The sequence below is a fragment of the Temnothorax americanus genome, unplaced genomic scaffold (genome assembly GCF_048541705.1).
Source record: "Temnothorax americanus isolate GAGA-0224 unplaced genomic scaffold, ASM4854170v1 Scaffold107, whole genome shotgun sequence".
NCBI classification, from domain to species: Eukaryota; Metazoa; Arthropoda; class Insecta; order Hymenoptera; family Formicidae; genus Temnothorax; species Temnothorax americanus.
In genome coordinates, this window is record NW_027509239.1 from 67,934 (window position 1) to 95,000 (window position 27,067).

General features: G+C 44.1%; 3 protein-coding genes across 5 annotated transcripts; 2 read left to right on the top strand and 1 right to left on the bottom strand.

Moving 5' to 3' along the window:
• Positions 1 to 3,196: 3,196 nt before the first annotated feature.
• LOC143904586 (uncharacterized) lies at positions 3,197 to 6,129 on the bottom strand. Its single transcript, XM_077419391.1, has 3 exons — positions 6,004 to 6,129; positions 5,186 to 5,531; positions 3,197 to 3,932 (listed from the first exon to the last, which is right to left on the bottom strand). Exons 1-3 carry the CDS (start codon positions 6,047 to 6,049, stop codon positions 3,476 to 3,478), a joined length of 849 nt encoding a protein of 282 aa, XP_077275517.1. The 5' UTR covers positions 6,050 to 6,129; the 3' UTR covers positions 3,197 to 3,475.
• A 125-nt stretch (positions 6,130 to 6,254) lies between these two features.
• Positions 6,255 to 18,043, top strand: LOC143904324 (uncharacterized). Of its 3 annotated transcripts, none has more exons than XM_077418925.1 (8): positions 6,255 to 6,866; positions 6,994 to 7,126; positions 7,310 to 7,594; positions 14,382 to 14,477; positions 15,562 to 15,720; positions 16,100 to 16,448; positions 16,554 to 16,832; positions 16,923 to 18,043. In XM_077418925.1, the coding sequence occupies exons 1-8, from the start codon at positions 6,713 to 6,715 to the stop codon at positions 16,971 to 16,973; spliced, it is 1,506 nt and encodes a 501-aa protein (XP_077275051.1). In that variant the 5' UTR covers positions 6,255 to 6,712; the 3' UTR covers positions 16,974 to 18,043. The 3 variants fall into 3 exon arrangements, with proteins under 3 accessions (XP_077275051.1, XP_077275060.1, XP_077275043.1); XM_077418934.1 differs by having other exon boundaries at positions 17,043 to 18,043; XM_077418917.1 differs by having other exon boundaries at positions 16,554 to 18,043.
• Positions 18,044 to 20,687: 2,644 nt separating this feature from the next.
• Positions 20,688 to 25,892, top strand: LOC143904594 (uncharacterized). The gene has a single exon (XM_077419403.1). The coding sequence runs from the start codon at positions 20,688 to 20,690 to the stop codon at positions 25,890 to 25,892; it is 5,205 nt and encodes a 1,734-aa protein (XP_077275529.1).
• The last annotated feature ends 1,175 nt before the right edge of the window (positions 25,893 to 27,067 follow it).

Consider the following 27,067-nt stretch of genomic DNA (forward strand, 5'->3'; position numbering starts at 1 on the left):
GTGGATGGAGGTGATGGGGGGTGAGGTTGCAGGAGGGGTAGACGTCGGGGAGGAGAAAACGGTCAGGGAGGAAAGGGAGGCTAAGAAGGGGGCTAAGGGGGGGGAAGAGGAGGAAGGGAAGCTGGTGTGGGACAGGGAAAGGAATATTGCGAGATGGGTGGAGGAGGAGGCGAGGAATTGGAGAGGAGGAGAAGTAAGGAGAAAGGGGAAGGGTCGAGGTAGGAGTTTGAGAGAAGGAGGAAGGAAGAGGAAGAGAAGGCGAGGAGACTAAAGGAGAGGGTGAAGAGGCTGAAGGAAGAGAGAGAGCAAAAGGAGAGAAGAAAGAAGAATGTAGTATGGAGAGGGTTAGATGGGAGGGACGCGGAAGAAAGGAGGGGCATGATGGCACGGGTAGCCGAGAGAGTGCTGGGGAGAGAGCCAAAGATTAGAAGGGTCTGGGAAAGGAAAGGAAAGAGAGGGAGAGAGGTTTTGATAGTGGAGATGGAGGATGAGAGGGAGAGGGCAGAGTTGCTGGGAAGATTTGGAGAGGTTAGGCAGAGGTGGGGGATTGGGGTGGACGAGGACCTTTCGATGGAAGAGAGGAGGGCAAGGTGGAGGATGCTGGAGAAGGCGAAGGAAGAGAAGGACAAGGGAAGAAGAACGAGGGTGGAAAACAGGAGATTGTGGGTGGATGGAAGGGAGATAGAATGGAAGGAGGATGAGGGAAAATGGGAGGAGATATAAGTGGGATTGGATAACGTTGATGGCTAGGCTCGGGAATGAGGAGGAGAAGGGGAGGGTTCTAGAGGAAAGAAGGAAGGGGGTTTTTTTCGGTTGTATTCCTCGGGTGAGGAATTATGGTGCCTTGTACCCTATGGTAATTAGCACAAGCGATGTAAACCCAGTCTTTTATTCACACTATTTCCATGGTGCACCGGAAAGAAGGAAAGCGAGAAATAGGTTAAGGGTAAAGATAGTTGAGGACAGATTGGTGGAGGCGAGGATAAGAGAGAGAGCGGAGGGGGAAGGAAGATTAGGAGAGAGAGTGGAGGAAAGGAGGAGAGCAGGAGTGAGAGGAGGTCGGAGGAGGAGGAGATCACGAGAGAGTTGGAGGAGAAACTCCGCAGGAGCGTGGAAGAGGATCAACACACCCAGGGCAGGAAGTAGACAGGAAGGAAGAACTGAGACAGGATGAGGTGGAGGGAGACGAACGAAGACGTGAAAGAAGAGGAGAGGGTTGAGGGAAGGGAAAAAGATTAAATGTGAGGTCGCACATGGCCAGGGAATGAACGAAGGGGAATTTTTGTATAAAAGGTTTGGGTACGTTCCTCAGAAAAAACGCCTTGTAAACCCTACGGGAACATGCAATAAATTAATACATATATATATATAAATATTTTATTAATAAAGTATACTTTATCAATAAAGTATTAAAATTGTTAACAGTGTTAATTAAATGAATAATAAATATGTAAATGAAATGGGCAATAAATTAATTTGATAAATTATTATTTAAATAAAAATGTATAAAAAGCGAAATTAAGGGATTAAGAAATAAAACATTAAATTATAAATAATGTAATATTGAATAAATAATAAAACAACAAAGATGTGTATTAAAATATTTCATTGTTAGTAAATTTTATTAATTTCCTTTTTTTATTTTTTTTCTATTGCTTTCACATATCTGCCGATTAATTACACGAAGTCGGATATATGTTTGTGTCCGAACGAGGCACAAAATAACATCGCGTGGTAGTGGTTGAATTGGTTGTATTTTCTCATGTATAATATCAGCCAATTTATTAAATATTAATTGATCTTTTTTCGAAGATTTGATCCGTGATATTTTTCGAATTCGATATTTATTATTCGCGCAGTTGCTATCATATCTTCTGAGGAGTACATACATTTACCGCGAGAAATAAATTGTATCCAATCTCAGTTGTTTATAGTCGGCATTTCTCGAGTTTCGACTCCTAACTGAGTATTTAGACTTAAATCTGTAGGCTACATACCCAGCCACATATTTTAAGCCCTCGTCTTCAATAATGTCCGTGATATTCATGTCATCTAGAGACGCAAGAAGTTGTTCTTCTTCGACAGTTGCATGATACGTAGATAAATCGCATGTGGCTATATCATTATTACTAGAGTAATATTCGTCACGCAGTACATGATTATTATTAAAATTATATTTGTCGCGCAGTATAATATTATTATTAACGTTAGATATGTCACGCAGTACATTATTATTACTATTATCATTAAATATGTCACGCATTACATGATTATTATTAATGTTATATTCGCACAGTTCTTCTTCTTCGTTGTGGGGTTCACCTGGCAACACATAGGGTGTCAGCATTTCGCTCAGCATATGGCATGATTCGCTACTTACAAGCGGAGAATCAGAATCTGACATAACATTACAAGAACCTATGTTGCAAAATAGATTTTTCGACTGCTTCCCTAAGATGTATTTTCTTAATCGATATTTAAAATCTAAAGCAGTTGGCTGGTCATAAGCGCCGCCAGTGGCTTTTATAAATGAAAAAAAGTTCTCTAATACATCTTGGTTTAATCGCCTGGTTAATATGTATTCAACATTGAACTAAAAATCGGAGCATAATTTGGTGACATAAGGTAACAACTCCTGCAAAGAATTATTAGTAACAATAATTCCTTTCTGGAAGGAAATCAAGGTTTTATGGTTTCCAATTTTAATTTCATGCATAAGTTTATTCATTTCGCATAAAATATTATTTTGTTTCTGTAGATTCACACCATATGCATTTTTACCCTCGTGTTTTCCGAATTTTGAACTCGCGTTAAAAATGTCGAACCAATCATTAAATAAACGAATTACTCGCGCCGTTTTCGCCCAGTCAAAATTATTTAGATATCCTTTTTGTCCGTACCACTCGGTGGAAGAAGCTGTTGTTTCAGATAATAATTGTGCGGCAGGACGCACTTTTTGTCGCTCGGATCCCTGAACGTCGAGGTGATATTGACTAATGTTATGAGATATCTTCATATCTCTCGAATTAATGGACAAAATTCGCTCAATACATTTTTTATCCACCCGATGTTTCCCCACACTAAATCCATTATCAATGAAATAATTTCGCGCCAATTTCAACAGATGTAGCATATCTGCAAATACATAAATCTTATAATTTTCGTTTATAGGATGCTGAAAATAATATTTTTTGGTGCTATTCCTATGCTAAGGTCCGACCACAGTGCCATGTTTGTCGGGCCCATATGTCGCATGTCATTGCAACAACCGTATAACCTACATTGTACAATCGCGAAATAATGTGCAAAATGTTATCTTTAGTCATAGGTGTGTCATAATTATAGTATACAGGTTGTTTCCAATTTCCAAACAAACTGCGGACCATGACGCACTGGCATGTTTTATGTGGACCTACAACTTGCTGTTTTTTTCTATCAATAGCTACTTTATTCGATGAGTACACCTCATCAAATGTCAATATAACCATTGCAATGTTTCAAAATCTGGTATGCTTTTACTCTTGAACCGCATGCAATCGAGTATAGCATTTAAAACACCTGGCTCTACATTAATGTCGGTTGCCCACCTTCGAAGCGTTTGTAACGATGGTAACGGTATTTTCATAACGTTTTTGAGGTACCGGTATGCTTTTGGACTGACGCATCTCAATGACATAGCACTGGCTATATCTTCCGAAGACCAATTTACATATTTCTGAAAAGGATTCAAAAGCATCCGAATTTGTCCTGGCGTGAATACCTTTTTCAAAACATCGTACATCTTCGTTTCGTATTTCTTGTCAGCTTCAAATGACTGATTTCGCTTGAACTGCTGCATTTTCTTCTTCATTGCAACGAGATCAACTTCTTTTTTCTTCTTATAAATATTGAATTTTTTTTTCAAGACTGCCAATTCCCATTGCAGTTTTTTTCTAAAAACAATAAATAAAATGCGAACAATCTATTATATCGTATTTATATATCGTATATAAGACTAACGTACATAAGACTAATATCATGCGGAGAAAATTAATAGATACATTTTGTCAAACAGTCCAAAACTAAATACAATAAAAATAATGTATGATTGAAATTAACTCAGAAACGACATATACTATTCTACAATACTGATTCGTGTTCTGTAATATCAATAAAAATTTAATATTACATTTTTTCTTCAAAAACAAGATACAACATTATATTCTTCACTACCACAGAACTTACATGTAGTCTATGTCATTATTGGGGCTACAAAGATCCGTTGCAGCAGGTGAACTAATTACGGCAACCGTAGTATTTTTAGACGTATCTTCTATACTTGTCGATGATACATTAGTCCAGTCAAATTAGACAAAAAAAAGGCTTTTGCTCGGAAGTGAAGCGGTATCAATGAAACCTTTTTAGGGTTGTTGGGGAGATGTAGAAGAGCTTATTTCTGAGTTGTCGGGTTAATCGGACCGATGGGTTTTTAAGGGGGAGAGGAAGAATAAAAAATTTCGTTTTTTTTCGCAATAACTCGGCGAATTTTGACCGTACATGATTTACTAACCTTTCATTTTGTAGCTCTTTTAAAGCCCTACAATTCATTTCCTAAAGACCCTAACTTAAAATCAATATTTATCGAGTTCTAGCCGGTGAAAGTGGGAAAAAATGCATTTTGTCGCGGTTTTTTGCGTTTATCTCGTTTCCATTAATAGATAGAAATGTGCCGCCACTGACAAAGTTGTAGGGCTTAAAGAGACCTACAAAACGAGAGGTCAGTCGTTCAGATTCGTTAAAAATTGAGCCCAGAGAAGCCTCTGGAATCGCGCTTTTAACGCGTGGCCGATCGTCGCCGGCGGCGCGGCGGCCCGCCGCCGCGATGACGATCGGCCATGCGACGGCGCGTGTCGAGTCGAGTGCGCTCGGGACTCGCTAGAACTCGAAAAATATTGATTTTAAGTTAGGGTCTTCAGGAAATGAATTGTAGAGCTTTAAAAGAGCTACAAAATGAGAGGTTAGTAAATCATGTACGGTCAAAATTCGCCGAGTTATTGCAAAAAAACGAAATTTTTCATTCCCCCTCCCCCCTTAAAAACCCATCGGTCCGATTAGCCCGACAACTCAGAAATAAGCTCTTCTACATCCCCCCAACAACCCTAAAAAGGTTTCATTTTGACCGCTTCACTTCCGAGCTCAAATGTCTAATTTGACTGGATCCACCACGTTTGTAGACACGACAGCATCGATGACATCGGTGGAATCATTGATGTGTGTCGATGCATTTATCGGTTCTTCAGATTTATTGACGGTGGACATCGACGTATTTGTCATTGCATTAGGGACATCGTCAACATGCAATAAAGCAACAGTTGTTTTCTCAGAGTTATCAAGCAATGGAGTTTTTTCCACTTGCACGTTGTGAAACAAATGCAACGTAGACATTGCATCGTTTCTTAGTTTGCGACTTTTTCTCGGGGAGTACCCTAGCAATTGCTGCTGCAATGACTTTGTAAAACACGAAGGTTCAAAATGAACTGAACATATCCTTCCTAAACAACAAAATGTACATACAAAATGTATAGTATATTACCCAGGTAACAAGCACTCGTCATTTTGACGTCTTTTGACGTCAAAATGACAGACTTTTGACGTCAATTGACGTCAAAATGACGAGTGCTTGCTACCTGAGTAGGTTCTAATCTATTAGATATATGAAAATATGTTCTTTCTCTTAACAAAAATTCGATTGATCCGTATTTTCAATACTTTATGCTGTATAATATTTAAGCCATTACGTCGCTGAAACGTGACGTCAATGTCTATAGGTAACGATAAAATCCCGAATGTTACAGCCGAGTCGTTAGTGTGACGTTTTGGTAAAGTTAGCAGTCCAAATTATGCAATACGGAACAAAGAAGAATGCATTACATGCACAAATAAAGCAGAAAGAAAACAGAATGTAATGAATTGTTTGTATCATTTATTACAGTAATGTCACAAATTATTTTTACGGTACTTTACCTTTGGTATCTTGTGTTTTACACACTTTGAGCCACTTCAGTGCCATATCATTGGGTGCTTTTAATCCATTGGGTCAAAGGAGAGGAAACAAGCGAAAACGAGCGACTGCTCACGATTGCTAGGCTAGCGGAGTATCGGCTGAACGCACCCATTTTCTTTTGGGAATGAAAAATATTGCACTTTTTTCCTCAATTTTTTCGTTTTGCGATAATAGTTTTTACACCCTTGTACCGCACAATTCATTTCAATAAATACAGCTGTAGACTTTAACCGCACAATTTATTTTAATAAATACAGTTGTAGACTGCTATTGACTGCTGACAGCGATAAACAGCAGCCATATTTTGAGCCGAACCTGCTCGAACTGTTCCGGAAACAGTCGAGTATGACGTACGTATAGTGACATCCCCACTATTCCGTATTTCTGCGCAATGGGTTACCACCATGGTGGAAGAATACATGGTGTGCGCAAAACTCGTAAACCACGCCTCTTTTCAGCCTTTGGGGCACGAAAAAACACAGGGCAGGCAACTGCAAAAAACAAAATGTTTAGCTTTGAAAGTTTGGTACGATTGGTGTCTAAACATCCTTCTCGCACTCCCTGGTTATTATCTTCTATCTTACTTGATCTTACTTTACTTCTGCATATGTCATTGTTGACATTCTCTGTCGAAACGTGAGCGTCGTGAAACGTGAAAAATCGTTAAAAATGGTGCGCTGCATAGTGAAAAACTGTGAAAATAATTGCAGAACATGCACACCGGAGCAAGCAAATTTTCATAAATTACCGGATAACAAAATAATCCGTGAAGGATGGTTTCGGAGCATTGGAGAGGTTATATTGCCTTCGAACATCGTTAACGGTATGCCTCTGCATGATAAAATTTAAATTTGTTTATTTTGATATACTGTATCATGAAGTAACAAAAACTATATTGTTTGAAAGATCAGAAAAGTTTTGTAATGTATCTCTTTTATCTGTTATTTAAGCACGAATTTGCTCCGTACACTTTACTCCGGAATCTTTCATTCAATCGAAGAGAAAAAGAGGAGAAAATATTTTTAAAAGACGACTTTTGCCAACTGCTGTACCAACGTTGCATCTGGTAACAACAAACGAACAGTAAGTTGGATGTGTAATTTATTAAACAAAGCAAATATTGACGCTCCCTTTTTTAAAAATAATTATTAAGAATAATAAAGTTAACATAAACTATTAATATTCATACGCTTATGACAAGATGACTATGGATGTTGATCCAAGAACCATGTGACAATGAAACTACATTTATATTTTCTTTATTAGGGCACATGACAAAGGCAATATAAATTGTAACATTGTTAAGCGGACCTTTAATTTGGTTTGTCCATCAACGTCACCTCTAGAAGCAATAAATGCTGCAAGTCTGTCGCCTGTGCCAGACCCATCAAAGGAGAGAATCTCATCTGTTGAGCCAGAACTTTCATCTTTGCTAGGTTCATCAACACCCGTATCAAGGATGATGACAGAACCTTTGCTTGATTTAGGTCTGCTGGATAAGGCAGATATGACAGGTCAACATGAAACTCCAACAACGTCAGTGTCTTGTCGGTATGTATTACACTACAAGTACTTAATTAGCGCTACTAATAATAATAATCTCATAAATAAATATTTTAGTACCCACAAACCACTACAGATATCAATAGAGCCATAAAAAAAAAACAGTTTTCTCCAGATCTTTGGTCATACCACGGGCAATAAAAAGTTTATAAAAACCATTATCAGTGATAAAGTCTCATAAAGTACAGATTCTTATGGAGGATTCACATTACGTCCGATGTTCGACGTACGACGATCCGACATCCAATAACAGAATTTATTATTAGAGACAAAAATTTCCTATTGGATGTCGGATCGTCGTACGTCGAACATCGGACGCAGTGTGAATCCTCCATTATCAAACAAACCTGCCGTTGAGAACGTTTTGTTACTCGTGGTAAGACCGAAGGCCTGAAAACTGTTTTTACTACCGACTGCAGTTTTCATGTGCTGAAAAATACAAATAGAATTTTCAAATCCTGCACTCATTACTACGAATAACAAACTTTATTCTTAAAAGACGTATAAGACTTTTCTTTGCCAGCAAATAAAAAAAAGTTCAAATAATAAATACTTCCTTCTTGACTTTATCTGGCATTTATTAAAAATCAATTACAAACGACACAACGTTTCGACTAGGCGCTTCCTAGTTATTCTCAAGTGTACCTATCAATAATTACAAATATTTAACTAGGAAGTGCCTAGTCGTAACGTTGTGTCGTTTGTAATTAATTTTAAATAAATGCCAGATGGTTGAAATCGAATAGTTTTGAGTCGCATAGTTTTGTTTTTAGTTTGTTTCTCTCCGCGAGATGGAGCTCTGAGTTGCCACTTAAGGGGAACAGTAAGTCTTACCAAAGATTCCGAGCGGTACGCATCGCGAATGTGGTCCGTCTCCCGTAAGATTTCCTACCGGTGCGCCTCATGATATCAGTTTAAAACGATCCTTTGTATAAATAAAGTTTTGTGCTCAGCAAGAAGTGTAGTGCTTCCGACAATCACCCTTGCCTTACCAGATCCACACTAACTAACAAAACATTGGTCCTTCGAGCCGGATCTGGGCGAGGCGCGGTTTTCTCGCGCAAATCGGTTTTCGAGTCGCGAACGGCCGAGTTTACGGAGAGACGAAAGACGAAAGACGAGTATACGTGCGCGGTGAGAGCATTTTTCGCGTGATTAGACAAGCATAATTCCGTCAAGCCGAAAGGTCGCGTCATTGTTGGCCTCACGTAACGGTCAAGCAAAATGTCGGCGTTCGAGAAGCTCGTAAGAAAGCGAGCGTACATAAAAGGGCGCGTTACTTCCATAAACCGATGGATTCAAACGTGCGTCATTTCCGAATCAACGGAACACGAGATCGATACGTTATTAAGCGCACTGGATCGACATCTCAAGGATTTCTCGCAGATACAGGACTAAATCGACGAACAAGATGGCGTATCTGCCGACGAGCAACAGAAGGAACGGGGCGATTTCGAAGACGGCCATCTTAAGACCGAGTCGTCCCTCCGCTTGTTGCAAGCACGAACTCGAGCGGCGCAACAGGCGACCGCAGCTGCAGCGCCATCCAACGCCGCGCAACGAAGCCAGTCATGAAACACACCGACGACTGCATCTGTCAAACTTCCCGAGATCAAACTAACCCCATTCGACGGTGAATGGGAGAACTGGTTGACTTTCAAGAATATCTTTACGGAGCTTATCCAAAACAATGTGCGATTAAACGACACACAGCGTTTCTATTACTTACAGTCATACGTAAGCGCGGGATCGGCGAGGCAATACGTCGAACTTCCGCTCACCGCCGAAAACTATGCCGTCGCGTGGCAGCAGCTGACGCAGCATTACGATAACGAAGCTCGCATTATAAAGAAACACATCAAGAATTTCTACGATTTGAAGATAACACAAGAAGACTCCGCATCATCCTTGCAGACTCTGATTGACGGAGTGCGGCGAAACTATCATGCCTTGAAGGCTCTCAAGCAACCGGTTGACAAGTGGGATGCGTTTTTCACGTATCATATTACGACTAAACTCGATGCAGCGTCAAGAAAGGAGATCGAATCAAAGGCTCCGACCGACAGAATACAAACCTTCGAGGAAATCATGACAGTGCTGGAAGAACGAGTGCGCGTGTTAGAGGCAATTGCGACAAGTGCGCGCGCGAAACCGGAAAGGTCTAGTAAGGCCTTTGTAGCTACATCAAAGGTTATGTGTGGCATCTGTCAAGCGGAGCATTCAGTGTTCAAGTGCAAAAAGCTAACGGACCTGCCGGTAAATCAAAGAATAGCAGCAACGCGTAAATTAAATCTCTGCATTAATTGTTTAGGCAGTTCACATCGTGCGATAGATTGCAAATCTGGAGGCTGCCGAATCTGTCAAAGGCGGCATCACACGCTGCTCCATTTGAAGACAAACGCGCTCGAGTCTCCGACACAGCCAAACGCGATCGACACAAAGGATGCCTCGTCTAACGGAAGTAAACAAGAAGCTAACGTGAGCTCATCGACAACGACTTGCAATTTGAATGTTCGTCCGGAACCTAAAGTCAAGCAAGTATTACTAGCTACTGCGATAATCAAAATTTATGATTCTAGTGGACATGAGCATCTAGCTCGAGCACTCCTTGACGGGTGTTCTCAAATCAGATTTATAACTACACGCATGTATTAAACGTTGCGACTGAAGGGAAGAAGGGTTAACCTTCAAGTAACTGGATTGAATGATGCTCAAACACGGGCACATATTATTGTACGCACAACTATAGGATCACGCATCTCGTCCTTTAGAACACCTATTGAACTGCTAGTTACAGAACATATCACTCAGAATATGCCGATCTGCCCCATCGAGGATGCTATGCTGATTCCGACGACCGTTCAATTGGCTGATCCGCAATTTCACACGCCCGCCAAGATTGACTTGCTAATTGGAGCCGATATTTTCTGGGATCTACTCACGGGAGATCAAATCGCAATGAAGCAAGGATTTTCAAAACTACATGGCACGGTCCTAGGTCACATAATAGGAGGACAAATTCTGGAGCAAAATCGCCAGCCGAAACTAACAGTGTCACTTGCATGTACGGTGAATAATTTGAACGAGCAAATACAAAAATTCTGGTTGCAAGAGGAAGTGATCAAGGATCGGGCATTATCACTCGAAGAAAAGGAGTGCAAGTTACATTACAAGCAAACAACGGTGAGAAAGCCAGACGGAAGATACTCCGTGTCACACCTTACAAAGCCGGAGATCACGAATCTCTCCGATACCAAGATGGCAGCATTACAGCAGTTTCTTCGGTTGGAGCAACGATTACGAAGAGAACCTGAAATACAGAAATTGTACCACGACTTCATGCAAGAATACATCGACTTAAAGCACATGGAGCCGGTAAACGAGACATCTGATTCTGAGCCAGAGGCGGTACAATACTACTTGCCGCATCACCACGTTCTTAAGCCCAGTAGTACTACTACAAAATTACGAGTGGTTTTTAATGCCTCGTTTAAGATAGAACCACATCTATCACTTAACGACGTTCTGAAGGTAGGTCCCACGATACAGTCAGACCTATTTACCGTAATTCTTCGTTTCAGAACTTACATATACGCGCTGACGGCCGACATCATTAAGATGTACAGGCAGATAGAAATACACAAGGATCAACGATGTTTACAACGCATTTGGTGGCGTCCTAATTTTCTTGCGGAGATTCTCAGTTATCAGCTTAACACTGTGACATACGGAGAGGCCGACGCTCAGTTTCTAGCAACACAGACGGTACAACAATTAGCCGAAGATGAAATGAAGGATTTCCCTGAGGCCGCTCGCGCAGTGATTGAAGATTCTTACGTTGACGTCACAACGGGAGCGTCGACAATTCAGCGACTTAAGGATTTGCAGCAACAATTACAATCTCTCATGCGGCGAGGCGGATTCGAACTCTACACAAGTAAGCATCCAATTGCAACGAGGTGTCTACGAACCCAGCAAGCAGTGTTGCCTTTCCCAAGGCTGATCAAACTCGCACACTAGGACTGATCTGGCAAACTGGAGACGATCAATTCGTACTAACGTGGGACAAGGTCGAGGAACGCCACAACTACTCGAAGAGAATGATCCTGTCTGAAATAGCTAAACTTTACGATCCTCTTGGACTCAGCGCACCATTGGTATTCTGGGCCAAGGTGTTAATGCAAGAATTGTGGAAGATTACAGATCTCCAATGGGACAACCCTCTACCAGAACCATTACAAAAAAAAATGGATGACTTTCCGCAAGCAGCTCAATGTTTTAGTGGAAATCAAAATACCAAGATGTGCCCTCCCTCCGAATGCCGTCGCATTGGAACTTCATGGATTCGGGGACGCGTCTGAGCTCGGTTTCGGATGTTGCATTTATCTAAGGGCTCTTGATCAAATTGGCAACTACACCATAAATCTTTTGTGCGCTAAATCTAGAGTCGCGCCGCTGAAGAAGACTACCATTCCAAGACTGGAACTTCAAGCCGCGCTCCTACTAGCGGAGCTCGCCGCAAAGGTGACCGGCGCAATAGCATTGGTTTATCGGCTCATCTGCCTCTGGACGGATTCAACAATTACTCTATATCGTATTCGATCGCAATCAAGTCGCTATACAACCTACGTGGCAAATAGGATTGCCCGCCTACAAGAATTGAGCACGCCGGAGCAATGGAGACACGTTCCAGGCGAACTGAACCCAGCGGACTTGGTATCTCGGGGCCTTCTACCAGAGGCTCTCAGTAAGGCAGATGATTGGTTTCACGGGCCTGCCTTTCTAAAGTACGAAGAATCCGAATGGCCATCTCTACGGTTAGGGCGGACGGAATCCAATGACCAGACTGACGAGGAATTGAAAAAGGCCATAAACGTATCTTGCATAGTGACGGTAGCGGATCCCGTGATGAATTACTCGAGCTACACGAAAACGTTGCGAATTAGTGCCCGTTGCCGCAGATTCGTTGCAAATTGCAAAGCGACGCGAGATAGAAGAGACTATGGCCCTCTATCAGCCTCTGAATTGAATGAGGCCTTGCTGGGATTGATACGAGCTGCACAATCTGAGGACTTCGCTCAGGACATCAAGAAATTACGAGAATACGGTACTGCTGACTACAAGGGCAGAGTGCAGTCCCTTCGTCCCTACCTCGATGAACATCACATTCTTCGTGTAGGAGGTCGACTCCAGAACTCCGATCTGGAAGATAATCAGCGTCATCCAATGCTGCTACATGCGAAAAATAAACTAAGTAGACTACTCGCTCGACACTATCATAAAGCAAACCTGCACGCGGGACCTCAAGCCTTACTATACACCCTGCGGCAGCAATTTTGGATCATCGACGGACGCAACTTGTGTCGAAAAACGGTGCATAACTGCGTGCGCTGTTTCCGGGCGAAACCTATCACAGCGGAACAAATGATGGGCCAATTACCAGCAGCCAGAGTACAGCCAGCTCGACCATTTCTCCGAGTAGGCATTGATTTCTGTGGCCCGTTCAACTGTAAACCAAGGATACGGAGCAAGGCAACCCTCAAAACATATGTTTGCGTATTTGTGTGTTTCGCCACCAAGGCGGTTCACATGGAAACAGTCAACGACCTTACCACGGATGCATTTTTGGCAGCATTGAGGAGATTTGTCGCTAGGCGAGGTCGATGCACGGATATATTCAGCGACAATGCCACGAACTTCGTTGGAGGCAATCGCGCATTCCAGGAGCTTTATGAACTATTCCAAAATACAGAACACCAGGAGATCGTACAGCGATTCTGCGCAAATGAGGGCATCACTTGGCATATGATCCCTCCTAATTCTCCACACTTTGGTGGCCTGTGGGAGTCGGCAGTAAAGGCAGCTAAGCATCACATGCGCAGAGCTCTCGGAACAGCCTCATTCACGGCAGGAGAACTGGGAACTGTCGTGACACAAATTGAAGCCTGCCTAAATTCCAGACCCCTCTCTCCCATGTCCTCTGATCCCTCTGATCTCGAACCTTTAACTCCTGGGCATTTTTTAATAGGTGCTCCATTAAACTCAATCATAGAACCCGATTTAACCGAAGTAAAGCTAAACAGATTATCCCGATGGCAACTCATCCAACGCACGGTGCAAGAGTTTTGGAGACGATGGTCCAACGAGTATCTTAGCGAACTCCAATCTCTGAAGAAATGGACGACGGTGCAGCCCAATATCCAGCCAGGATCAATGGTGTTGCTGAAGGAAGACAATGTGCCTCCGTTGAAATGGTTGCTGGGGCGAATAGTAGAGACCTTCCCAGGGCGCGATGGTTTAACGCGAGTCGTATCAGTTCGCACCGCGCATGGAACTTATAAACGTAGCATAGTAAAAACTTGTATCCTTCCAATGGATAATGATTAATCTTTATGTTGAAATCGTCATTTCAAGGCGGCCGGCATGGTTAAAATCGAATAGTTTTAGAGTCGCATAGTTTTGTTTTTAGTTTGTTTCTCTCCGCGAGATGGAGCTCTGAGTTGCCACTTAAGGGGAACAGTAAGTCTTACCAAAGATTCCGAGCGGTACGCATCGCGAATGTGGTCCGTCTCCCGTAAGATTTCCTACCGGTGCGCCTCACGATATCAGTTTAAAACGATCCTTTGTATAAATAAAGTTTTGTGCTCAGCAAGAAGTGTAGTGCTTCCGACAATCACCCTTGCCTTACCAGATCCACACTAACTAACAAAACACCAGATAAAGTTAAAAAGGAAGTATTTATTATTTATACTTTATTCTTTTTATGTCTTTTCAGAAATCCTTGGCTGGAACCAAATGGCAGGGTCAACCGTACACCAGAAGGGCCTTTTGATTCGTTGTGTAACGTACGGAATTCTACGTTCCCAACAAGGTTTGTAATACTCACTTTGAAGATATATCAATTCGGGTTTTTTGACAAATGTCTATTGGTTTCAATAAAAAATTATTTTTTGTTGAATTATTCAATCTACCATAAAATGTATGACAATTAAGAAATCTCTCATCGCCCACATAGTTGTCTCACAAACATATTTAACAAGTTGTGAGAAAAATGTTAAGTCAATCGGTTCAACCCTTTCATCTCAAGAACAGTGTACCTTGTTAATGATTATGAATATACACAAATTGGTATATCTTCGTGTTCGAGATTCCCTTAACGTTGCGCCGTTCGATCAGATGGCAGCATCGATCGGGTAACGACGCTCGATCACCGCAGCAGCTTGCGCCCGCACGGGCGCTCTCATCGCCAACGTCTTCCTCGCGATCGAGGCAATTGTGCAAATGGCCGCGCAGTGATCAGACGCACGATGTGTGCTCTGTGCATCTTGATTGTGACTATACACATTGAAGTGCTCACCGCAGTGATTACAGCTGCTGAGATACTGCATTAACATGTAAAGCGACCACACATCCAGCTCTACTCAGGATACATCAACACGACGACTCAGGCTCACATGTGCGCGAGTGCCGACCGCCACGTGTCTCACCGGCTCACGGGCGATTCATCGAAGAGGACGGCAATTAATATAACTGCCTCGCCCACTCACGAACGATACACAAAGACTTCTTATACAAAGACTTCTTATGCTTAGTGAAATCCGAAAGACTGCCCACCACTCTCAGGTCAGACTGTATTTATCTCTTCTCATATTAAAGACGGCTCAGACTGTGGTCTGAGTTACACAAAAAATAAAGTGAATAATTAGTGAACACCTTCCACGCGCGTCCTTCTCATCCCGCTTCCATCGTCGGGATTAATCAGCGATTTCGCGAACACTTCGGATTGATTGTTTATTTTTTTCTTACATTTCGTGGAATTACATTTGCAGACAACATTTGTATAGTAGATAACAAATATCTATAATTGATTTTGAGATTTGAGATCTATTGTCTTTTTGCTATGACTTTTTCCGACTAAGTTTTCGAGTTACTTTACTTATGCATTTCTTTTGTAGGTGTGAAAGAAAGAAAGCTGTATTACATAGGCGCAGTGAACTTTCAGCCGTTCGTCAATTGAAATATGGGAAAACCCGTTTGACGTCGAAGATCACGGGAAAAGAGGAGAATGAGTATTTCAGCGAGGAAGGAAGTCAACGATTGAAACGTCAGCATCGGTGAGAAATACTTCCTTATTTACTGCATAATTAAATATTTTGTTACGTTATCAGCATTATTTTTTATGAGAAAAAAATGTTTGTTTTTTAAAGTAGTATTAAAAAAAATGTAACAATCTGTCAGCTGTAATTCTAACATTTGTATTAAACTATTTTTAATGTAAACAATTTTAAAAAATGCAGTAGCGGTAATCTTTTCAGTATTAAAGTGAGATCACCTACAAAATTTTATACTAATTTTTCATTTTCACACTTCCTTTATGTAACGAAATGACATCAATATTCTTCATATCTTTCAGACTGTACAGTAACTTGAAAATAATATAAAAAAATATTATGTCAAATGTAACGCAAAATAATGATCTAAAACTTATTTCAGATTTGTGGATGACAATTGCACCGGCAGTAGCCGTGACAACACGACACGCAAGGAAGAGGATCCGTATGAGACAAATAAGTGGATGAAGAACGAATTAAACCATTATCGAACACTTGGAAAATTTCATAAAAATTCATCGGAAAATCACTTTCAGGAACAAAACTTTGTTCAAGCGAATAACGTGGCATTAAAATTGGAATTAACAGAACGGGAACAGCAGTTAAAGGCAATTCTTGCCGAAAATTTAACACTGAAAAAGTCCATTGCCGATCTTCATGTAAGATTAGAGACAACGAATCTCGAAAAAGAAACAGCACTGACAGTGGGTGTCACTGAAAAGGTCAAAACGGTACTAAACCCATATTTTACCGAGGGGCAAATACGGTGCTTATTAGAAAATAAAAAATGGGTGAAGTGGTCAGTTGATGATTATGCTTCTGCCATTTCGTTTCAGAGCATCAGCCCCAAAGCATACCGTTACTTCCGTTTAAAATTACACTTCCCTCTACCATCGCTGGCATCATTACGAAGATGGGCACTAAAAAAGTTTGATGTCTACGAAGGCTTTTTAATGGACGTACTAGCGATCATGAAGCAAAAAAGCGCAGACCTATCTGAAATGATGAAGATCACTGTACTCACTTTTGATGAAATGGCAGTATCTGATGAAGTACGCTTCGACTCGAAATTACAAAAGTTGATCGGACCATGCTCCAAAGTACAGGTCATTATGGTACGTAGACTATTTGGGAATTGGAAGCAACCCATTTATTATAAATTTTGGATGATGCATTAACACTCTTGCATAATGCTGGATATCAAGTTGTTGCATGCACATCGAACATGGGGAACAAGGGAGTATGGGGAGAATTGAAGATCACTCCCGAGAAACACTACTTCCAACATGCGTCAATTAAAGACGCTACAGTGTTTGTTTTTGCAGACGTTCCTCATCTTCTTAAGCTTCTAAGGAACTGGTTTATTGATGATGGCTTTACATTAAGCAACTGCAAAAAGACATTTACTTCTCAAGTTTATGAGGAAATTGTGAAAATGGGTAACTCTGGAGATCTTCGCATAGCTCACAAAATAACCCAACAACTCCTTAATGCTCGACAAAACTTGAGGCAGTCAGTGCACCCGGCAGCAAAACTTTGGTCCCACACTGCTGCGAAAGCCATCAAATGGGGCGGTGATCACCAGCTTTTAAAAGAGGTGGAATATCTCAAATACTCTGATTTCGTCCTGGCTGTTAATAATTGGTTTGATGTTCACAATTCCCAAACCAAGTACGGCACACACCCAAGTGTTAATGGTTATGGTATGGATCTGGAAAAGCAAGAACAAATATTATCTCTGATGACTTTGCACATGGAGAGCATGCGAGTGGGTCGCAGGACAAAGATGATGCTATTTCAGGAAGGCATTATTATCAGCAACGCTTCTCTACGTGCATTACATGATTATCTTAAAATCAAATTTCCCCAAGATTTCCAATATATAATAACACGCCGACTCCAACAAGATATATTGGAAAACTTCTTTTCGTATATTAGGGGAATGGGTGCAACTAATGACAACCCCTCTGGGTACGACTTTCGGTACAGACTCCGTTGGTACGTCCTTGGTAAACATTCACAAGCTTTGTTTACCATGAACAGAAATACGGAAGAAGACTTAAATGCAACATGCATGTCTTCATTGTCAAGTGCTGGCACTTCTCACACTGCAGAACAGCCTACATCCCGATATGTACAATCGGCTCAAACGACGTCGACAAGCACATCTGTGAAAAACATGACTTTATCAACCCCAAATTCAGAGTTACGACTTAATTCGTTTAATGAAAATTTTACGGATGCGACTGTTGTAGAGGACAATTTCAAATGTGCAAACGATAATCTCCAAGAAGAAATAACTCTCACACAGGAATTATTTAAAAACATTATCAATATTACATGCGATGAATTATTGGAAAATTCCGTCCATGAGAGAGATAATGACAGAAGTGACAATTTAGAAATCTTGGATGATGATGTATGTGAGAATGAAAATGAAGAAAACGACTTGTGGAACTTTATGCAATGTGGCTTCAAAATCCAACATCAAGAGAAGGAACCAGTCAGCTGTACCAATAGCAGCGATATAGTCCAAACAGCAGGACTGCAATATGTTGCGGGTTATGTAGCCCATCGCTTCATATCAAAATATCCATTTTTAGGAGAGCGTACAATCAACATTACTGACAATTCTCGTACGGAAGAATGTGACTGGGTAAAAACAGTTTCCAAAGGGTACCTAATTCATCCATCAGAGGAGCTTATGAATCTAAGCAAAGTTGTGGATGAATGCTTTGTAGCTTTCCACGGTGAAGGCTTTTCAACTGAAAATTATGTCATCCAAAAAGTTGTCTCCCTTGTTAAAAACTCCGGATACGATTCAAATTGGGTACCTGAGGAAGTGCTACAATGCCTCGTTAGAACTCGCACATACATCAGAGTGAACGAAATTAATAAAAGAGAAAATATAAGAAAGGAAAAAAAAAGAAAGACAAAAAAGTTAAAAAAAAATGAATGTTTTTCCTGCAAAAAGAAAGCGCAAATAAGCGCAATCTCGTCTACTCGAGAAAAAACAATGTACAATATATATAACGTTTGTAATTTTGTATTAATTATGTAAATATACTTGACAGAATGAAATAATGTATATAAATATAAGTACCCAAAAGTAAAATTTATAGTAATATTGTAATAAATTACATTTTTATTTCATACAACTCTCACTTTCTTAATTTCTAATGTTTCGAAACTTATGTTAGTATGCAAGAAGAAAAAGTTGTTTCAAGAAATGTTTCAAAATAATACCACACTGTCGAAAAAGGATTGAAAAACATGAAAACACTTACACTTACACTTATTAATTTTATTCGTGCAATTTTATTTTTAATATTGATATTTTTTAAATATTTTTTTTATATTAAAGTATGTATTAAGATGTAAAAGAAACAATAAAGATAACAAATAGTAAGAAGGAATACATTCAGGATTTAGAGGTTTCCATTTATGCAACAAACTGTCTACTTTTACATATATAATTTCACACGATTAACGAATTATCAATTAATGTCACATAATACACATACATATGTACATATGTAGTTGTATGTGGGTGTTTCCAACAAGTAGTCGGATTTCTAATCGGCTCGAGCAGTGGTACTCAATCAGTTCATTTCGAAAAATCCCTTAGACTTAGACTAATCTTTGCTGTCTCAGCACTCGGATTACGGATTACTGCGTTGCGTTGTGAGGAGCAAGTCGCAATTGTTCTCTCTGAAAGTTGAGTTCGTTGAGTTTTAATCAAAGCAGAGAAATAGGTACGTATTATTGTTCTAATGATTAACACTTTATTTTCTTTGAAATATACATTAAATAATAGAAGTATATGTACATACACGTTTCACTGACAGAAATCCCGAAAAACGAATTGTTAACCTCACTAACCTCTAACTTCATTTAACCTCACTACATTGATTGTTAATATGTAATTTAATTAAAACAATATTTTTTTTAAGCAGCTTGAAGACTTACAAGTCTTTTGAAATGGATGCGAGTGAGGACAGATTCATTGTGAGCAGGACTTTTTGGTAGGTATATTATAAAATTGAAAAATTTTTTTGTGTCTGGAAAGGTTTATTAAATATATATTTTTTGCTGTTTGTTCAGGATTGCAAGCACCGCAATCAATAACCGCGATCGATGCCGGTACCGCCATCCCTGAGCCGCCCCCTGAACGAGGCGACTTCGCGCCGCTCCCCCGCGTCATCCCTGACCGCTCGGTCTCTCACGTAGCGCGATCGATCCGGACACGCGAGGATCCCGTGATCCTGCGAAACGCGCCGATTGGCCAAATTCATTGTCGCGTCACCGAATGCTTCGGAAACTAGCCCGCGAGAACGCCGGTCCTCAGTAGAAGCGACTCGAAGAACTCGTGCGGTACTCCAGCTTGAGTGGCTCCGTACTGAGTCAAGCTTTACTCGACTTCACGCGGAGTTACGCCCCGTCGTGTGTCTGTGCCGTAATTAGTAGGCCGCCAGTGCATCGTGCCACGGTTCGACGGCCCTCGCAACCGCGCCGTTTGCGCGCAATCGCTCCCGCTATCACGGTGTGGCGACGAACATTTACGCCACTGAGCGTCCGCATTTTCGCCCTCGCATAACGAGAGGTGAGCGCTAACGTATGTGCGCGTCTCCGCGTGACATCTTTGCGCCCCACGAGCGCTCGAAGCAGTGCATATTCACACGCGTTAACCACGCGCCCGGCGCAACTTCCAGCCGCGCCTCCAATTGTAAAGGCCACCGGCTAACTGCATAGATCGAGAATAAAATTGTGCTGTGCATCATCGAAGGAGAAATCGAGTGTCTCATCATTTTCCGCATTCCTGATCCCTGTCGGGGTCGACCCGGCCTGCCTTGCTCCAATTGGCGAACCGGAGTTACGCCCGGCCAAGAATTTCGCCAACATAATTTCTGGTCCTTCGAGCCGGATAGGAGTGCCGGAGCTATCGCCGAATTGACGGACACTCAAGCAACATGGCGGAGCAACTGCTGGAACGGCAGATCCAGCGAATGCGAAAGGTGGATCGCGCGCTGGACAACTTCCGCAAAATCGGCAAAAACAATTTGACTGCGGCGAAAATTCGCAGTCGAATTAGCGACCTGAAGGATACCTGGGCCACCGTCGACGGTGGACACTTCGCCCTCCTGACCGCAATTCCCGCGGCAGAAAGGACAGACGACTACTTCAAGGAGCAGCAGTACGAGACCTGCGAAGAGAAGTACCGGCTGGCAGCGGACTACATGTCGGAGTGCTTGGAGGAGCTGGAGCCTGTCGTGAGTCCGAACAAGTCATTCGCGTCATCGACCATGCACTCGGATCCTTCCGCGTTTGCGCTTTCGCATCTCCCGCGTATAAATTTGCCGAAATTCACGGGGGAGTTTCGCGAGTGGGAAGCGTTCCGCGACCAATTTACCGCATTGATCATTAACAATCGAGACCTGCTCGACGTCAGTCGGTTGCAATATTTGCATTCGTGCGTGAAAGGCGAGGCCAGCGATGCAATACGCAATCTGGCCTTAACGGATGCAAATTTCAAAATCGCGTGGAATTTGTTGCGCGCGCGATACGACAATCGTCGACGGTTAGTGCACGAGCACGTCCATGCGCTCCATACGCTTCCCCCCGCGACCTCCGATTCCGCCGCCGCGCTCACCGCGTTGCGAGATAGAGCAAGCGTTTCAATTCAGTCGTTAAAAAATCTCGGTCGTGCGGTTGACACATGGGACGACGTGCTCGTTTATTTGCTCGTCCAAAAGCTGGACAAAGACACCCGAAAAGCATGGGAATTAAAACTTGGCGATACGGTAGATTATCCCACATACGAGCGCCTTGACAATTTCTTAAAGTCTCGAATACGCGCTCTCGAGAATATTCTCCCGGCTTCGCCACAAGTCAAGGGAAATAAACAGCATGCCTCTATTCAAGCTCACGCAGCTAATGCCTGTACAAACAAGTGTCCCATGTGCCAAAAGACGCATTTCTTGTCCGCGTGTCCGGATTTTCAAAACAAAAGCGTCGCTCAACGACGTGATCTCGCGAAGAAGTTTCATGCGTGCTACAATTGTCTTAGCATACGGCATACTCGCGACGCGTGCTCGAGTAAGAACACATGCCGGCAATGTCAGCAAAAGCACCACACGCTTCTTCACGCGATCGACGTGAATAACAATAGCTCGACAACCGAGAGCTCACCTTCATCCACGGACGCGAAAACCGATTCAACGAACGAAGTAACGTCACATTTGTTGTCGCACACGACCTTCTCGAAATCAAATATTTTGTTGGCTACTGCCTGGATGAGAGTGAGCGGTCTCAACGGTCGACATGACACAGTTCGTGCGTTATTGGATCAGGGTTCCGTTACCACCTTGATCACCGAACGATTGGCTCAGCGATTGCGCCTCCCGCGTACGCGCGTCTCCGTCTCTATCACTGGGATCGGCGAGACCGCTGCCACCGCACGCAGCGCAGCTACCGTTCAAGTGTCAGCTCGTGACGGCACGGGCCCGAGGCCCTCCGTCTCCGCTCTCGTTCTCAAGTCGCTTACGACTTACGTTCCGCACCGCGTGCCGGATATAACCAATAAGTCGTACATACGCGAACTAACGCTAGCGGATAGTGATCCTACTAGCGCAGCGCCTATTGACATTATAATCGGTGCTGATTTATATGGCGCGATTCTACTACCGGAAGTCCGTAGTCGCGCTCCCAACGAGCCCGTTGCTCAAAACTCGATTTTCGGATGGTTCCTGTCCGGACCAATGCCAGCGCCGTCGCGGCCGGCTCGCATTCAAGCGCATCACTGCACGCTGCTGGAGGAACTATCGGATCAATTGAAACGGTTCTGGGAGGTCGAAGAACTTCCTCAGAAAGCGCATCTCTCACCGGAAGAGATGCGATGCGAAGAGCATTTCGTATCGACGCATTCTCGCGCCCCCAATGGGCAATATATAGTGCGGTTGCCGTTTAAATCGGGGCCCCCTATCGAAATCGGCGAATCGAAATCGTCTGCTATCGCGTTGTATTCGCGCCTCGAAGCGCGGCTAAAGTCAAATCCGAACCTCGCAAAAGAATACAACGAATTTCTCGCGGAATACGAGCGTCTCGGACACATGGTCAAGGCGCCGCTAGACGAACCTCCCGATGGTCAGGTATATTATATACCACATCACGCAGTTATACGCGAACACAGCTCGACAACTCGTCTGCGCATCGTATTCAACGCCTCGCATCCGACTTCCAATGGTCTCTCCTTGAATGATCATCTCATGGTTGGCCGCAAACTGCAACCTGAGTTGTCATTTATTATTTTGCGATGGCGGCAATATCGGTTTGTATTTACCGCCGATATCGCAAAAATGTATCGCCAAATCCTCGTCCACCCCTCCGATGTGGAATATCAGCGAATCTTATGGCGACCCACTCCGACCTCGCCATTGATAGCCTATCTCTTGTTAACAGTCACGTACGGTAACGCGAACGCGCCGAATGCCGCCCTTCGTGTCGTCGACCAAGTCGCCAAAGACGAAGGCGCGGAATGTCCGTTGGCCGTCCCGGTATTGCAGCTGCACACATACGTCGACGACTGTGTGTTCGGTGCAGACGACATCCCTCTCGCGCTTCAAACGCGAAATCAACTAATCTCTCTATTGAAAAAAGCGGGATTTCATCTCCGCAAATGGGCGAGCAACCAGCCTGTATTGCTTGAAGGCATCGATCCTCAGGATCATGGCCTTGCTTCCGCAAAAACGCTCGAAGCGGACGAGCGTCTAAAGGTACTCGGGCTCAAGTGGGACTCCAACCAAGATGTCTTTCAATTCGACGTCACGCTCGTAGATTCCGTCCCCGCCACCAAACGCTCGATTCTCTCGACTATCGCACGAATTTTCGACCCTCTCGGCTGGATGGCTCCCGTCGTCATCACCGCGAAAATTCTCATGCAGCAACTCTGGCTGCTTCGCTGTGAGTGGGATAACGTCATACCGGAGGATCTTCTCCGCAAGTGGAGAGATTTTTATTTTCAATTGCCGCTACTGAAACAAATCTCAATTCCGCGGTGGACAGGTTACGGATCCGACACGCTCAGCGCGGAGGTTCATGGGTTTGCCGATGCGTCCGCCTCCGCATACGGCGCGGTGATTTATTTACGAGTCACGCACATCGACGGGACAGTCGAAATTACGATGCTCATGTCAAAATCAAAAGTAGCCCCGCTCAAACCCATGAGCATTCCGCGATTAGAGCTGTGCGCCGCGGTACTGCTTGCGCGCACAATCGACGCGATCCGATCCGCTCTCACAATCGCAATCAAGTCTTACCACTGTTGGACCGATTCAAAGGTCACTGAAGCCTGGCTATCGCAGCCTCCTTCCCGATGGCCAACATTCGTAGCAAATCGAGTCCACGAGGTACAAACCCTCCTGCCGACCGTCGAATGGCATCACGTGCCCTCACAACAAAACCCGGCCGATCTCGTGTCGCGAGGAGTGCCTCCAAAAGATCTTATCAAACAATCTTTGTGGTGGACAGGGCCTGACTGGCTCAAGATGTCGCCCGATCAATGGCCAATCGAACCTCAATCCCACGCGCCGGAAATACCGCCCGAAGAGCAAGTTCGCGCTCCCGTGCACGTCATGCAGCCTCGCGATCGATGGGATCTCAGCGAGAGATTCTCGTCGTGGAATAAGCTGGTGCGAGTCACCGCTTACGTCGTGCGATTCACGCGCCGCGCTCGCGAAGGAGGTTGCGGCAGGGCAAACGCGCCGTCGCAGAACGAGCCGGAACCGCTCAGCCCGGACGAAGTAAACTTCGCGCGCATCTTCTGGCTGAAGAACATTCAGCGTCAGTTGTTCCCCGTCGAATATGCTCAGTTAGAGCTCTCACAACGCATCTCGAAAAGCAACAAACTACTGTCATTGAACCCGTTTCTCGACAAAAACGGGCTCATTCGTGTGGGCGGTCGCCTCCGCCATTCGACGTTTCCGCACGACAAAAAGCACCCAGTGGTGCTCGCTGCCCATCCGGCAGTTGCCGCGTTAATACGCGATACTCACTTACGCGCCCTCCACGCTGGGCCGCAATATACATTGCACCAGCTACGCGAAACTTACTGGATATTACGCGCGCGTCAAACGATCCGCGCTGTTCTACATCAATGTGTCACATGCGCTCGGGAAAGCGCCAAGATCGCGAGCGAGTTGATGGGCGACCTGCCCGTGTACCGCGTTACGTCAACGTCTCGCGCATTCCTACATTGCGGAGTGGATTACGCTGGACCAATACAGGTCAGATCCACACCCGGTCAAGGGTACAAATCGAGGAAGGCTTACATAGCCGTGTTTGTGTGCATGGCCGTCAAAGCCACGCATCTAGAGTTGGTTGGCGACTGTACGACTTCCGCGTTCGTTGCTGCTTTCGATCGTTTTTGTGCGCGTCGCGGCGTTCCCAGTGACATGTATTCGGACAACGCGACGACCTTTCACGGCGCTCATCGCGAAATATCCGCCGCATGGAAGCGAGCCGTGTGCGATCCAAATTTTCAGAATCGGACCGCGACTCAAGGCGTGCGGTGGAACTTTATTCCTCCGTCCGCGCCGCATTTCGGCGGGCTGTGGGAAGCATGCGTCCGCAGCGTCAAATTTCATATGAAACGCGTCATCGGAGCGCACACGCTGACATCCGAGGAGCTAAGCACGCTCTTATGTAAAATCGAGGCGTGTCTAAACTCGCGACCGCTCGCTCAAATGTCTGACAATGTAGATGATTATTGTGCAATGACACCGAGTCATTTTCTAATCGGCTCCGCGCTAACGAGCGCACCCACGCCGTCCTTACTCGATGAGAAGGAAACGCGTCTCACTCGATGGCAATTAATTCAACGCATGCGCGACAGCTTTTGGAAGCTCTGGTCGAATGACTATTTGCATACATTGCAGCAACGCCCCAAGTGGCGTGAGGTTCAAAATCTTGCTCGAGTCGGACGCTTAGTACTTCTGCGAAACTCGCTGGCTCCGCCGAACAAGTGGGAACTAGGCAGGATTATTGAGTGTCACCCTGGCGAGGATGGACTAACACGCGTCGTTACGGTCCGAACGGCCAAATCCACGTATAAACGCGCGATCGTGAAGTTGTCCTTTCTCCCGGTCGATGTAAATACCGATCAGAATGATCCAGAGTGACATTCCGTGATGGCTGTCAAACATTGTGCGCTCGGGTCGCACCGTATCTCTGTATATAATGTAAATACTTCTGTACAGTGTTAATACTAGTTTCAGTTATTGTTCAATTTACTTTAAGTGTGTTTCAGCACTCGCAGTGCTCCGCATGGCGGGCGGCGCGAGATCCATACTCATCACGGCGGACGGCCTCAGTTTTATTGCGAATCGGTATTCGCGGCGGGCGGCATGTTCAGGATTGCAAGCACCGCAATCAATAACCGCGATCGATACCGGTACCGCCATCCCTGAGCCGCCCCCTGAACGAGGCGACTTCGCGCCGCTCCCCCCGCGTCATCCCTGACCGCTCGGTCTCTCACGTAGCGCGATCGATCCGGACACGCGAGGATCCCGTGATCCTGCGAAACGCGCCGATTGGCCAAATTCATTGTCGCGTCACCGAATGCTTCGGAAACTAGCCCGCGAGAACGCCGGTCCTGAGTAGAAGCGACTCGAAGAACTCGTGCGGTACTCCAGCTTGAGTGGCTCCGTACTGAGTCAAGCTTTACTCGAATTCACGCGGAGTTACGCCCCGTCGTGTGTCTGCGCCGCAATTAGTAGGCCGCCAGTGCATCGTGCCACGGTTCGACGGCACTCGCAACCGCGCCGTTTGCGCGCAATCGCTCCCGCTATCACGGTGTGGCGACGAACATTTACGCCACTGAGCGTCCGCATTTTCGCCCTCGCATAACGAGAGGTGAGCGCTAACGTATGTGCGCGTCTCCGCGTGACATCTTTGCGCCCCACGAGCGCTCGAAGCAGTGCATATTCACACGCGTTAACCACGCGCCCGGCGCAACTTCCAGCCGCGCCTCCAATTGTAAAGGCCACCGGCTAACTGCATAGATCGAAAATAAAATTGTGCTGTGCATCATCGAAGAAGAAATCGAGTGTCTCATCATTTTCCGCATTCCTGATCCCTGTCGGGGTCGACCCGGCCTGCCTTGCTCCAATTGGCGAACCGGAGTTACGCCCGGCCAAGAATTTCGCCAACACTGTTATATATTATATTGTACACATGTTTAGAATTAAAGGAACATATATTATTATATTATTTCAATAAATATATTTTTTTTACAGAAAACTGTAAATGTTAGCTGGCTGTTGACAGACATCAACGTCTGTATCGAGACAAGTTA